This window comes from Xylocopa sonorina, chromosome 13 (genome assembly GCF_050948175.1).
Source record: "Xylocopa sonorina isolate GNS202 chromosome 13, iyXylSono1_principal, whole genome shotgun sequence".
Classification (NCBI taxonomy): domain Eukaryota; kingdom Metazoa; phylum Arthropoda; class Insecta; order Hymenoptera; family Apidae; genus Xylocopa; species Xylocopa sonorina.
Window position 1 is genome coordinate 5,000,356 of NC_135205.1, and position 14,247 is coordinate 5,014,602.

Below are 14,247 nucleotides of genomic sequence, written 5' to 3' on the forward strand. Positions count from 1 at the left end.
CCTCCGCTACGAGTCGATCCTTCGCCATCAATCTTTCATCGAGACGATGAAGCAATTCACGGCAGCCAAACCGGAAGTCTGCGCGTCCAGCGAGAGACGCGTCGAAGAATACGATTCTCCTAGCGACGACGCATAAATTACACCGCCACTGGGTGCTGGTCGTCCGCAAGGGGAAGACGAAGGGACGCGCAACGCGCAGTTTTAATCTTCCCCGCTGGTGGACCTCTCTCAGAGAGGTGTTTTGCAGCGTGGAATCGCGTCCACGGGTTTTATAGTCACCCACGTCGCGGACGTGGCATTATTATCGTCGTATATTCTCACGTTACGGTCCACGCGACACACGGCGCAGATGCCAGCTGAAAGGGAAGCGCAGCCTGGGCTCGTACACGCTGGCTCGCGCGGAAACGCTCGCTCGACACCGCAAGCGGCCATGTGCTCTCCCACGCTCCACAAAAATCCGCGTACTACAGCTGTACCGAACTTATTCACAGTCTGTCGAGCGTAATCTCTTATTTTCCGACGGTTTCCCGCGCGTACCGAGGTCTGCGACGGGAAAAAAAACCGTGGAAGAGAAGAAGACACCCCTTTGAAGCTCGATACTGCTGGCTCGATGACGACCACGCGACGCTCGTTTCTAATTGAATCGCGTTCTGAGAGCGCGAAGTGACGCTGCAGTGGAATCTCTCGCCTCGAACACAGCCTCCTGGGATTTTTTCGTTTTTAATCATGGGTGGTTGAGATTGGAGAGCGTCTACAGTTTGCGCCATGTTACGAGTCTTCTTGACACGATTTCGATATCATTAATAATAGTCACGAGAGATATGATTAGTGGGATCTATGTTGTATTTCATCTTGTTCTGATATTCTCTACGGTGGATCCTTAATTCGCTTTCAAAGTACCATTTTCTCCAAAGGGAATACATATTTATATGGTTAGTGAATACAGTATCGCTTTCGTAAACCTGTAGCCTGCTTTAAGTGAAAAAAATAATTCAATAAATTAAATTATCCTCACTGGTTCGCTCGTAAATAGCGGCGGCGTAGTGAAGTGAACGTTAAAATACGCTGACCCGACGGCGCGTTGCCGTACATCATCAAAATGCTGCAGAAATAGTAGCTGCAACTTACGTACCAAGGCAGGATTTATTAAATTGTACAACTGGTGTGAATGCAGCCGGTCGAAAATACTGTGACACTCGATTCTCTCGTAACGATGCTTCTCGTGTGCCTGTCAGAGTCGTTCGCACCTTCTCTGGTACATATTTACGAACATAAATATCTGAGATCCTCGTCATTCGAAACGTGATCGACGTGTGCGCAAAGAGAGTTATGCATCGCGAGCAGCGATAATTCAAAGTTGAGCGTATAAATCCCGGAAAATCTTTCACACCGCGATGCTGCGCGCGGATAACGCGCAACGAGATTTATTCAAACATCAACCGCTACATTAAGTAACTCTCGAAGAACCTCGTTTCAAGATCCCATCAAAGTTAGGTCGTAAGCTCGGCATGATTTAACGCGGGACTCGCCGTAACTTGTTAATCGGATGAATTCCGCGCGGCATAATCAATACGAACGTGATAAATCTGTCTTCGCTTTCGCGCACACCAATAATACATCCGCGAAGTCGTTCTCTGCACTGAGTTTGCGGATTGACTGGGAAATAAAATAGTTGTTAAGCCGCGAGTGAGCCTTAAATTGGACCGTACCGTGCCACGAATGGTACAGTTTCCAGGCAATTATCCATCGACAGGCTAACGTTCGATTTAATTCCCTGCAGTTGCAACGTAACTGGACTATCATTGCCCTCCTTGCTCGCTGAAGGCTCTCCTGACATTTTTCGACAATTAAAAACACAATTCATCGACTTTCATACACAATTTTGATATTTTTCAATTAACTTATACGCCTCCAAAATTATCTGAGTTGCGCAAAGATTAGTTGACGCCATTTTAGGTACCTTATCTTCAATTTTCATTTTTCACCTAAAGCGAATAACAAAATGTAGGCATTTAAAATGAAATCGAAGAGAATATTAAGTGAATCTTGAAAGAAAAAGGACACGACAACCGTGCCAGAGGATTTCAAGCACACCTCGCCGCTTAAACTGCCTTAGTTATCCGAAAAATTCCGTTCGATTAATTCCCTTCAGCCGTGTCTCGAGTCGAGCTATCGGGGAACGATTATTCGCGGGGCTCGGCTCCGTAAAATGCATTGCTCGGTTCGAAGCCAGTAGCGGCAAGAAATTTAATAAACTCGATGAAAAATGAGCGCGGTCCTTGGCAAGTGTTCATTTATCACGGCCATTTATCGGGTCGAGATACACTTCGATCAGGAAACTTTCGGAATTGCGCCGCGGGGTTGGTTAACTTGGCCTGTGGGACAAGTTTCGACCAGGAACTACGGGGAACTCCTTCTCGAGGACCAATTATCTCGAGCAAGTGTACACTGACGCCAGTTGCGCCAGAACACGGAACTTCCCCTCTCTCCGTTGGACCTTAACCAGAGAGAATACCTTCGATCGTGGCGTGGTTCGACGATTGTATTCCACGATCTTCGATCCGGGGTCGTGGAACGGTTCGAACCGCGAGGAGTCTTATCTGTCGTTGCGGGGGGAGCAAAAAAGTGTCGGGCGATAATTTTATTTGGCCAGGGCATGCGCTTTATAACCAGCCAATGCAAACTGGGTTGGAGGCGCGCCAAGAAGCAGTCGACCGGCGAGGGCGTTATGTGAATGCCGTTTTAGGGGTGAAAGAAGAACGATAAACGGAATAGAGGCGGAGAGGACAGTGGGAGACCTTCCAAGATCGCGCGATTGTCGCCCCATTTGCTTGGATATTAATCTTGAGCTTTCCTTTCTGGGTCAGCCGAGCATGGGGGTACGTTCACCGGCTGCGATATTTCTTCCAGACTTTCCGCTCGCGGGTTTGGACGAGGGAAATGACCGGGTTGGTTTCGAAATTACTGTGGTTGTCATTCGTGGTATCTGCGCGTCGATAAATCTATATTACACTATCCCAATAAAATACGATAAATCATTGTCTTTATAATTAATAAAGAAAATTATATTTTTAAGTGCAACCAATTTTCCAGGGGATGTTATTAATTAGAATCATAATAAACGAATATGACATGAAATACATCGAGAGGAATGCAGATTAAAATTAACCCAGTCTCCACAGTGAGGAATTAAATGAATATTCTAATTCCAAAGTCACTCGATTCGCGATCCATAGTTCAACCTTAATTCCACGATCCCGTGTCGAACTTTTTCCCATGGCCAGCACCACGCACGGGGCAGCTGTTTAACGCGTTGCTAGCCCATAAAACCATCGAACGTACACTAGAGCTAGGAACGATAACGTGGTTCACGTTTCACCCCTACCGCGGCTGGGCCGTTCATCACCGCTAAAAGCCTATACCTTATCGAGGTCGTCCGATAAGAGGATCACGCCTACGCTGCTCCCCACGAAGGTCACCTATGCTCCCATTGCAACGCGGGGCCCGCAGGTGAGCCGCAGGTGAATAAGGGGCCACTTAACGCGATACCCTCGCCACGTATACGTTCCCACGTATTTTTTCCGCAACCACCGCACGATATCGCGGTCCACCCTTCGCTTGACCCGTACGAGGGGTTACCGCCTCGTGTAGTTCGTTGCTACGGTGTTCTGAGCGTGTTTGCGCGATTCTGTTCCAGCACCACATAAAGTTGAGGCACGAGAGACACCTGAGGAAGCGCGGGGACAGCCATCTGCCCAGCAGCTACGTGCTGGACACGGATGATCCTGAGCGAGGTACATGGGGGCCGTGGTCGTCGCCCAGCGCCTGTTCCAGGTCCTGCGGTGGCGGTGTCACTCATCAGACCAGGCAGTGTCTTGATGTAGAGTAAGTGGTTTGAGTTTATCTTAAAGAGGATCAGTTTGAGGAATTCATCTTTGCTTTGCATCGTGTCCTTTGCTGCTGTACGATATTTATTCAGATATCTTCCATCAACCCTTAGAAACGTCCCACTGTGAGGACACGATAGTAGTAGTGTAAAAGCGTAAAAGAATTTGGTTTAGATTTTTAGTCATTTGTCATGGTTATAGTACTAATATTCTGTCTGCATCGTGTTACGTAATATTACGAAACGACAATTAGAATCGAAATGAGAAATTCGCGCACAGTTGCACACTTCATTAAGTCCTCGCGCTGAGTCTTGCGATTGCACTGCACTCGCTCTCGCCTTAATTATAACGCACCTACCACCGCTGCTGAAATGTTTTCAATTGTACCGCGAAGCTAACTAAGGCAGCCAGCGATGTGAATATAATGTTTAAACAGAGGGAATAGAACAAATTGGTATTAAAATATTGTAATCCCGCTGGCGCCCTTCGTGGCCGCGGTATAATTCGCCCAATTATACATGTCGCGTTGCCCATTTACATACCTGCAAGCAGTAAACAGTACATTCTAATTAAATCCCAGCTATAAAAATCCCAGCGTCGAGCTGCGGAAAAGGAAACAATATCAAATTAAAGTATCTCACCCGAGCCGCAATCCGCGACCATTTTCAGCTTATGAATATTCACCAGATTTTTTCCACCCGGCGTCTAAAATTGCCGCTTGTTCGTATTAATTACGAGATAAATACGGAGCGGACAGCGGCGGCGAGGAGAGGCGAGCTGGAAATTCCAGGCGGCTCGCAAAACGCTCCCGGCCGTCTCCGGTAATGGAAAATTAATTTTTTATCCCGTCGTTTCTCGCCAAGATGGGTTCGCTCAAATTCAATCCCGTTCCGTCGGCTTTTCCGCGCTTCGAGCGACTTTCCGCCGGGATTTTTTGACGGGCCAACTTCCCGCGAGCAGCCGCGGTAAATCCTGCCTTATCTGAAGGAGTTATCCGGCCAAGATTAATCGCGACTGTTCGCGTACGCTTCCGGTGTCAACCTGAACGCGACGCTGAAGAATCCTCGCGGCGAGAAGACGGGGAAGTCGCGCTCGAATCGTTTAAGTGGAACGCGAGAGGATAGTCGAGAGCAGTCGAGCGAGATTGAACGAGAAAATGATCGAAGGATATCGCAGGTGGAAGTCGAAAGTGGTATCGGTCGGTAATAATACGTTCGAGGGATCGTGAAAGCGGGCTAATTGTATCGCGAGTGCATTTAACGCGTGGCTGGTGTCGCGGGTCAGGTTTAATCGCGGGATCCGTGGTTCCTTTCAATTTACAACTTCGACTCGCAGGCCGTCGCGCGCGCGGCGTGTCGAAACTGCCGGGCGTTTTTACGCTCGCCGTGATTTCCGAGAGTTCGCTGTTAGATTAATTTCGCGCCGCGATGGATCGATCGTGCGGTGGCTCTCGACGTTTGCCCTCGTGTGTTTCGAAATTGCGCTCGCGAGGAAATTTAATGGGATTCGAAGGGAAGACTTTCTAGCTTCCACTTTTACTTGCCTCCGATTTTCATTGAATAAGTGAGAAGAGAAACGTGCTCAGATTTCACGTTGCGATGTTTCGTAGAATTTGTATAGAACGATAACAGATACGCCAGTATTTGTCTTAATATTGTCGCGGATAAAGTGCCCGCGGGAAACGAACTGAAATGTTCGAGAGGAAGTTTAAAATTTAGTTCTCGAGGAATCCCAACCACCGGATCGACTCGCTCGATCCGACTGATCCGGGAGCAGCGATTCACTGACACTTTACAAGTGCATTACACTGACACGTTACATTCCTTCCGCCTGATTTCCACGTGAAAATTTCATTCGAACGGGAAGCCACGCGAACACGGGGGAACGCAATTTCCTCGAAAGGCTTTGCGCGCGAATTATTTAGAAACCGACTGAGCGAATCACATTTTTCTCCTGGCGCGGAGCTATAGGGGACGTCCGGTGGTTTACGCCGCGTAAAAGAATTCGCCGCCCCACTTTTCCTTGCGAGTTTCCTCGAAAGAAGCTCGTTAACGAGCAGCCAGGACCGTTCTGCGATTTAACGGAGTGTGAATTCCCGATTACGGATACCCGCGGACCGTTTACGCTGGCGATTACCAGAATTTACTTAAAAATCGCTACTCGAATGGATCGAGCGTTGCACGTATTGATATGAGCATTTATGCAACATTTATTCCGTTTGATAAACTTTTTCAATTGATTGAGAAGGATAGCGTTCTTAACGTTGCTAAAGATCTGTGCTCGCGAGATTAATTTTATTATTTATTTAAATGCCATTTATCGAAGAAAATGTTGAATCAAAAGTTGAATTATTGTTACAGCGACAATGGCTACAGCAGATGTACCGGTGCTTCGAGACGATTTTTCTCTTGCAATATTCAGGTGAGTGTGATTCACAAAATGCAATAACGTATTTGTACTTCGTGGTATATTAACGATTTACGATATATTATTAAATCCAAGATAATCGATTCAATTTCCGCCAAGAGGTTCAATATTTATCGTTCATTGATTAGAACGATTTTCCATTTTTGTACGTACAAGTGGCAACGTAAGATAACGAGTGGAATGCATAGTACATTAATCGTCGCCCAGCTAGACATAATTTATGCCATCTGGTTAAATAGATCGAACCGGTTGACAGTCAATCAAGGGACGACCACGCGTCAACGCGTGATGCGTGTTTCAATTATTCGCATCTGCACGAATCAATGAATTCAGCGTTGCTCTATATCGTTCAGCACTGTTCTACATTTTCAACTTCAGTACTTAGACAAATAGTCATCGAGTCTTCCAAGACGAACTGAAGTATCTGCTCCCTGTGTCAAAAAATTCATCATTTTTATTCGAATATTCAAATTTCTAACATTTGTTTAAAACGTTCTCCAATATTTTACACAGTTAAAGATCTACAGCTGAGAGTACTTTCTCCAAGAAGAAGAATTACAATTTAGGTATTTACACAAACTTGAGAAGTTAATTACAACAAAATTCTGCGCTAAGCGCAGAAAAATTCTGTTCTCAGATTAATTTTAAATTATTCCCAAACACTAAAAAACGCGAATAAGCAAAATGTTACGTCCTTAATTTATCTCGCGCACGTCCCTAACCTTTAAATATGTCGGTCAATTTCTCGCGGATCGGTTCTGTGGCTCTTTAATAAAATGATTTATACCATTATTTAATTCAGTTCGTTAAATGTCAGCCGTAAGCTCGTGCGAACTTTGAACCTGCGATGCTTCCCGGAGGGGCATCGTTTCACGTGTGGCCCCCGTCCAAAGGACTTCTGTCTCTTTATCCTGACGTTCCCCCCGTTTCTCCTCACGGCCTGAATCGACCCGACTATTATTCCTCGACGCCCGGACGATTCGCACACGTGGCAAGTCCCGTCAAAGTCTCATTTAAAACCACTTAATCAAAGCAACGCTGTGTTAATCCCCCCTCTTTTCCACCCAGCTTTGTTTGATTTTGACAAATTGGACTCGCGATCGATTAATCCGTCTGAATCACCGTAATTCCGCTGGACGGGGATTGGTGGCGAGCAAAGAAGGAACAGTTACCGTTTAAAGGGGATGGAGCTCTGACATTTGCTCGACGTAATTTTCGAGGGAATTATTTGCTAACAACGCGATTCGATCCTTCGGTTATGAAACGCTTGCCCTTTGCTTTCGTCCGTCGAGCGCGTTGAACTTTGAATGCACACGCTTTAGAATTTTACGGGACCAATCGTGGCTGCTTGAAAAATCAGCTTACTATTTGGAACTTGATATCCATTTATTTAAATGACATCGTTCGCCACGAAATGTATGCTCGTATCTATGCAATTAATATTCAACAGAATAATAAACCAGTGGATTTAAATTAACCAGGATAAAAATACGATAGATGTCGTACCTGGAAACTTGAGCTTGAATGAAACGAGGAAGCAAAGCTTCAGTTCTGACTGCGGAAGATTTAGAGGGTGGCGTCCGCGACGGCGAACGCGACGGAGGTCCTCGAACGAAACAAGGACGTTCTTACCAACGCGTCATATCCTATTACACGGATTACCGTGCTTCAGCGCGCTATTATCCCCTTTCTTCCTATTATTCGACTATCCACCGAATCACTTATACCAATAAATCGTCCCATCCTATCCATGCAAATAAACGCACGGTCGTAAAGAACGAGACGGCTGCGTTCTGCGCGCGACACCAATGAAACCCCTCGGAACCGAATGGAATTATGGATTGATAATCGGGCGAAACGAAGGGTTAACAGTTAGTGGGCAAGTAACCGGTTCCTGGAACGGTGCCCGTAGCGCTATTCCAGCCAGCTAGAGTTTACGAGGTCACCGGGTACGCCGTTGAATCGTCGATCCAGGTAGCGTTGCACCACCCGTTTCATGATCGTTTCGTAGCCAACCCGTGGCACTCGTTGATCGACGCGTTGACCCGTTTCAGGGCCCGCGAGGAGGGATTAAAAGTTTACAGCCGCAATTAAGATCGGCCACCCACGGGTCCACGCTTAATCCTGCCTCGAGAGCACTCGAGGGCGCGCGCGGGATCTACGATCGGGTTAAGTTCGCAGGACCCTGCCAGAGAAATCGTAAACGAACGTGGGCGTGTACCACTCTGCGGGATTATTCGAATTTCTTTGAGAACCGACGAACGCCCCTGCGATAATTCCAATTTAATGTGACTGCGAAAGTTTTAGCGCAGCGATCTATTCGTTTTAATATTCGCGTGTTGCGTGCATTAATTAATTCGTTCGCAGTGTTGTCTGAGGTAAGAACTTGAGGAAGGTTCATTTTTAATGCGAACCAAGATTAACTTGAAACCAGTGGTTCGTTCTGAACGACTTAACTGGGAGACCACCTACTTGCGGGTGTGAATAATTTAATCACTCCGCGAGACAAGTAATTAAGGGCTCCGGAGTGTTAAAGTAAATTAGATGACTAATACATAGCTTTGTCGCTTCTAGTAATTGGAGTATTTATAGTTCGTGATCCTAAACTCGGAAATTGAAACGTACATCCCTATACAAGTATTATTTGTTACAGAACAAACTATTCACTGCTAACGAGTAGGTAGAAACTCTTTCTTGAAATAGATCGACGAGTTTTCTTCTGAAACGATCTTCAACTTCGTATCTGGGGTAAAACGTATACCTCGATTGAAGCCACTGCGAAATGGACAAAAAGAAAAAAAAAGAAAATGGCAAAGTTTAAAGTATCGAGGGCACGTTGTTACCAGTTCGAGTGTCCACCGCGGGCGAGAAGCAACGAATCTAATTTTCGTTCCCGGTTATCGATCGAACTCGAGCGAAGAACAAACTTCTCGAAGACCCCTGGCACGCGGTCTCGTACGATGGTTTCCCCTTCGTGTTAAAAATTAATTTCACCGACGCGCACGGTACGTGGGATTTCCTTTAGCCCTCTGCCGATAATTGAAGCTATGCCGCATCAATTTCCACGGCCACGCCAATCGCGCCAGCAATCCCTCCTCGGCTTTAATTTCATTTCCCCGAGTCACGAGAACCCCTCGAACCGCCCCCCTCGAGAAGACACAGAAAACTACTCCGGGAACAGAGCCACTTGCTTAACCCTCGTCCACTTCCTGCCGCAGGGGCGGATTGGATCCTCACGGTGGGAATGTATTTCCGAGAGTCACGTAGCCGTCATAAAATTATTCCCGTCGTATCGCGAAACGCACAGTGCCACGGATCACTTTCCCGCTAAGGCGTTCTATGCGCAACGAGTGACGGGGCGGTTTTATTGTGGACACGCACTCTCGCAGCCGGCCCTTCCGCTGCGCAGGAATGCATCGACCATTGTGGAATCTAGAAGTGGATAAATTACAATATGTCACGCGTGAATTTATTCGTCGAGTGTACTCTTCATAAACATCGTCGAATTTATCTCGCAATTGCTGATAGAAACGCGTACTTTCTTTTAGAAAAATTAGGGGTTGAAAGGGGATTTAAACTTGAAAAAGGTAATCAGAAGATTTCGAGCAACGAGGTCAGTCACTCTTTCGCTCGACTGTTCGATCAGATAAACAATTTTGCGACAGGCTCGCAATATAACGCGACAGGCCGAGTTATGGAAATAAAATCGCGTTACGGGACAGGGGGAGAGCGGTCGCAAATTCTGCGGGGCTTAAAGGCCCTTTAATAATCCTCGAGAGCAACAGTATGGCCTGCGCACGTGATACTGCAGCGGCGCACTGTCGGAGATGCTAAAATTTATGAACGGCTGGCCATTATGCAGCATCGACTCGCGAAGTATTAACTTCGTTAAAGCGACGTGCTAAACGAAACGAGCCGCAAGCCGCGTCGCTGTTGCGCGTCCTCAGCCTGCGGCCCATCGATCGTTGATCCGTTGTTCTCCAAAATATTATCACTCTTAAATCCCTATAAATATTCATTTATACGATGAATTAATTATACTTCAATTACGAGCTGAATAATATTGTCGAGAAAGATTCTTTTCAGAAAACAACCAGGATGAATTTTATTTATAGCTTGGAAAGTATTACCGTCACTCTATTCTAGTCCTCTCTCGTAGCGCGGATAAGTTGACTGACGTAATACGCGAGGCATGTCTGCTATTAATTATGATTGCTCCATATGAGGAAGCGCGTAAAAGCTTAGAAAATCGCGCGGGGAACTCGACTTACGAAACTGCTTACTTACGAACATATTAAGTCTCCTTTGACTTTTTTACGATTTATAATTTTAATGGAAGTACATAAAAATCCCCCTCTCGCACGGGATGTTATATTAAAAGTTAATTCCCTTAAAAATCGCGAACTTTTCTAAACGGCTCAGAATAGAATTGGGTCGAACGGACCTAAATGGCGTAACCGTAGTTGAAAACTCTCAAACGTGTGTACCCTCCACTCTCGTTTAATATTTCCTCCAACTCCGTGTTTTGAAGTATCGCTCCAACGCGAGGCAAGAGAGAGAAAAAAAAAAGAAAATGTCGTTTCTCTCGTACATCGTGTATTAACGCGAGATAATTATGTTCGATGACTGATCGCGCGTTTCACGAAAAACCATTGGGCTTTTAATCTGATTGTCCGCGCGAAGGTGGCGTCCCACTGCACGATAAATGCCTTCAGAGGGTTGAACGACCGCCAGGCCACTCGGAATATCAGCAGCGATCCATTTCTCCGCGCGAATTGCCCGCCTCTGCAAAAATTCGCCTCGAACACCGCTTATTGTTCTCGCCCCTTTGTCCCCGGTACCGCGAAACATTTCGTAATTAGTAACAATGCCTGCCGGCTAAACAGAGATTATCGAACGACGGAAACTCCCGGGGGACTTGGCGGGATGAAAGCTGAAACGAGGCAGAAAAAGGAATAGACGGAGGATAGGGGAGGCTGAGGGAGATGGATTCCTTTAACGAGACGCGAGCCTTTAATTGCGAGCCACCCCAATCGCGTAAAAACTCGATCGTGTATTTATGAGACCAGTTCCATTGATTGGTTATTTTCTTTATTCAATAAATAACAATTCCAATTGTGTAACACAATGCAGAATGGAAATTGTTTGAGCAAATCATGGATTTAAGAATCGAGTGGGTGAGGGATGAAATGAGAGTTTATAGTTTTTGTTATTCTTGAGAAAACTGAAGGGAACGTTTCGCAACTGTTATTATGGACTTTACTATTAAATAGTCTTCAATTTAAATCCACTTCCGTGGGTCTGTCGTTTAGCAACTTCGAAGTAATGATAGACGCATCCTGAAAGTTATATGAAGATACCATTAGCGTACAATCTGCGAGAAATGGACCCTCGTTCCATTCTCTTCGTTTTTCTTCTCGACAGGACTTTCAGCAAGAACTATGAGTGAATATTTTATGTAATTCTACATATTAGAGTTAAGCGTGATTAATATGATTTCAAACGCACGCGTTACTAATTCACGGTGGCGAAACAATTTTCGAACGTATACAACGATGAATAGAATGCGTGTATTCGATTTTAATGCGAGTCTTCCACTTGTCGGAAAACTGTTTTACAAATTGAGTTATCGCTTCCGCAGGTCTGACGCCTAGTGATTGTAGCCTAGAAGCTAGAAAATTTCTATTCGCAATTGATTACATTTCCTGTCTGACATACTTTCCAGTGGCATTGCGAAAATAATCAGTTCATTGGAATTCTACGTTCTCTGCAAATCCGAGGAACGTTTGTTCCGAAAGTAGAACAGTAACAGTAGGATAACATGTTTCCAGTGCAGGTCCGTGTATTTTCCTTTTTCCTTATTTTCTGCAGGAATTTTGATGTTCGGGGGATGAATGACACCTGGCAAGGACAAGTGGCGCGTGGAAGATCGCAAAAGATGGAAGACGTTCAGCATATCCGTGTCCTAAACGTGATATATTGCGACTCTTTTGAGGGTTATGGCCTGTATGCTGGGAAAATGTCAGAGGAATCGTGTACTTTAATGCCTTTGCCTCCATAAATCTGAAACAGAAAGGAGAACAGAGTATTGAATCAATTCTTGCAGTGAAATTTTTATATCCCCTTGTACACTTTTATAAAATCATTTTATTAATACTAAATGTTCGTCGAAAATTCATAAATTAGTAGGAAAAGTAGTTGGTAATTCATTGTTTAATTAGACTCCATAACTTTAATGGAGGTTTTCATTATCCTAATTAAAGGTCTCCGCTTCGTGTATTTCTTGAAAGCAGTGCCCTTTCAATCACTAAACAATAAATTCCATTATTTGAACACCCTCTCGATGGCCCATAAACCAACGTCGACGATCTATTTCCCTTTATACAACCCGGGATTAAAATCCACCCCACGTTTCTTAACCCTCAATAGCGCGTAATTTTGGCGGATTGACGTGTCTCCTGATTCATTTTATGGATAAAGTACATAGAGGGTGATCCATGTAAAGTATTGCAAGCTGTTTCTTGCAATTACTTCCACATACTCACATTTCCTTTTAATGTATGCATAAAAATATGCAGTATATACATTCAGTTTTGCACATGAATTTATATCAGATGTCTATCGTTTGAAGAAAGAAAAAATTGATCCAAGTTTGGCGCGTTAGAGATCGACCGTACAAGAAATATACGGCTACAGCACTGAAAGGGTTGGACGATAATTATAATCCCGAAGCGCAGCCTTCGATCACGATCCATGCCATTTACAAGATCCGTGCAGGTTCCTCTGACCCCGAAACGGTGCCTCGTGAACCATCGATTCGCCGTCCAGCGTCAAGGTCAATCGCGGGCCCACCGCAGAAAAGCGGCCCCTCGTAAATCAGCTGGATCGCGGGACCTTTGACATCGTTTCGGGATCGCGAGTTTCGCGCTCGTGATTCTTTTTCTTTTCGCGGTCACTGAGCAAGTCCCTTGGTCCCACCCCCGTTCACCCTCCCCCCTGCCCTCTTTCCTGTGTCGCCACGAAAGAAATCTTCCGTCATAAATCCTGCCGACGTATCCCCGTGCGTGCCGTACACGCTGGTCCCGCTGGGATATCTTTTCGTCCTTTTTACCCCACTCGATTTATCGACATTACCTGAACGGACCAACCTCCCTGGGAACCCCTCCGCGACTCTTGGCTGTGTGTACCACCGCTCGCGGAACATCTAATTTCGTAGACCGCGGAATTGCGTGGCAACGTGTCTGAAATGGTCCTAGAGGGAGTTTTTGGGGTTCGAAGTGATATCATCCAGGGTCATCGAAATGGTGTTTGCCTGTTTGGCTAGTGAATCAAGCAGGGGTGATTGGTGTATCGGGGTTGAATCAATGGTTGGAAGGTTTGGGGCTGGTTTGGGGATGATTTCTTTTCGTTCTTCTTATGATTACAGAGTCAAAGTGAAAAATATGATGTTAAAATAATAGTTTCCATAGATCTATTCAATCTGACATGGACAAGCCATTCTAAGATGGCACAGGGAATTATTGTGATAGAAATGTAACATCGCTCAGAAATACAATTTATTGGTTTCACGTGTCTTATCGAATGGATCCAGTCATCCCCTGGCTTCCATTACGTGGCGTGACCAGCCACATTTTCCAATCTCATTCTCGGAGGTGCATGCCTCTCGTGCGCGCATATTTCCTGGGGAAAGAAAGTAGGGTCCACCCCAGTTGGTTACAATATTTATTCCCAAGTCTCGGAGGTACGCGTAGGGTAAACTGCAGTTTCGCAGGCGCAAAAAGGGGGATGGAAGAAAAGCACGCGAACGCACGGCACTCGTAACCGCAACCGCAAGCTTCTCGAGTGCTTTCGCGTTGTCGTTTTTTCTTTTTTTTTTTCTCCTGCGTTCCCCTGAAACTACTTCACGACCCAGTAATTATCGTCGACCTCCCAT

At 45.6% G+C, this 14,247-nt stretch overlaps 1 protein-coding gene across 5 annotated transcripts in view; it reads left to right on the plus strand.

Annotated features, from left to right (window-relative positions):
• The window catches only part of Ppn (proteoglycan-like sulfated glycoprotein papilin), a 121,327-nt gene that overhangs the window by 87,858 nt on the left and 19,222 nt on the right, over nucleotides 1–14,247 (plus strand). For all 5 annotated transcript variants that reach the window (XM_076906626.1, XM_076906629.1, XM_076906625.1 and 2 more), the window contains exons 3-4: nucleotides 3,698–3,885; nucleotides 6,248–6,308. In XM_076906626.1, the coding sequence (XP_076762741.1) occupies nucleotides 3,698–3,885; nucleotides 6,248–6,308 (249 nt within the window). The remainder of the gene's footprint in view (nucleotides 1–3,697; nucleotides 3,886–6,247; nucleotides 6,309–14,247) is intronic.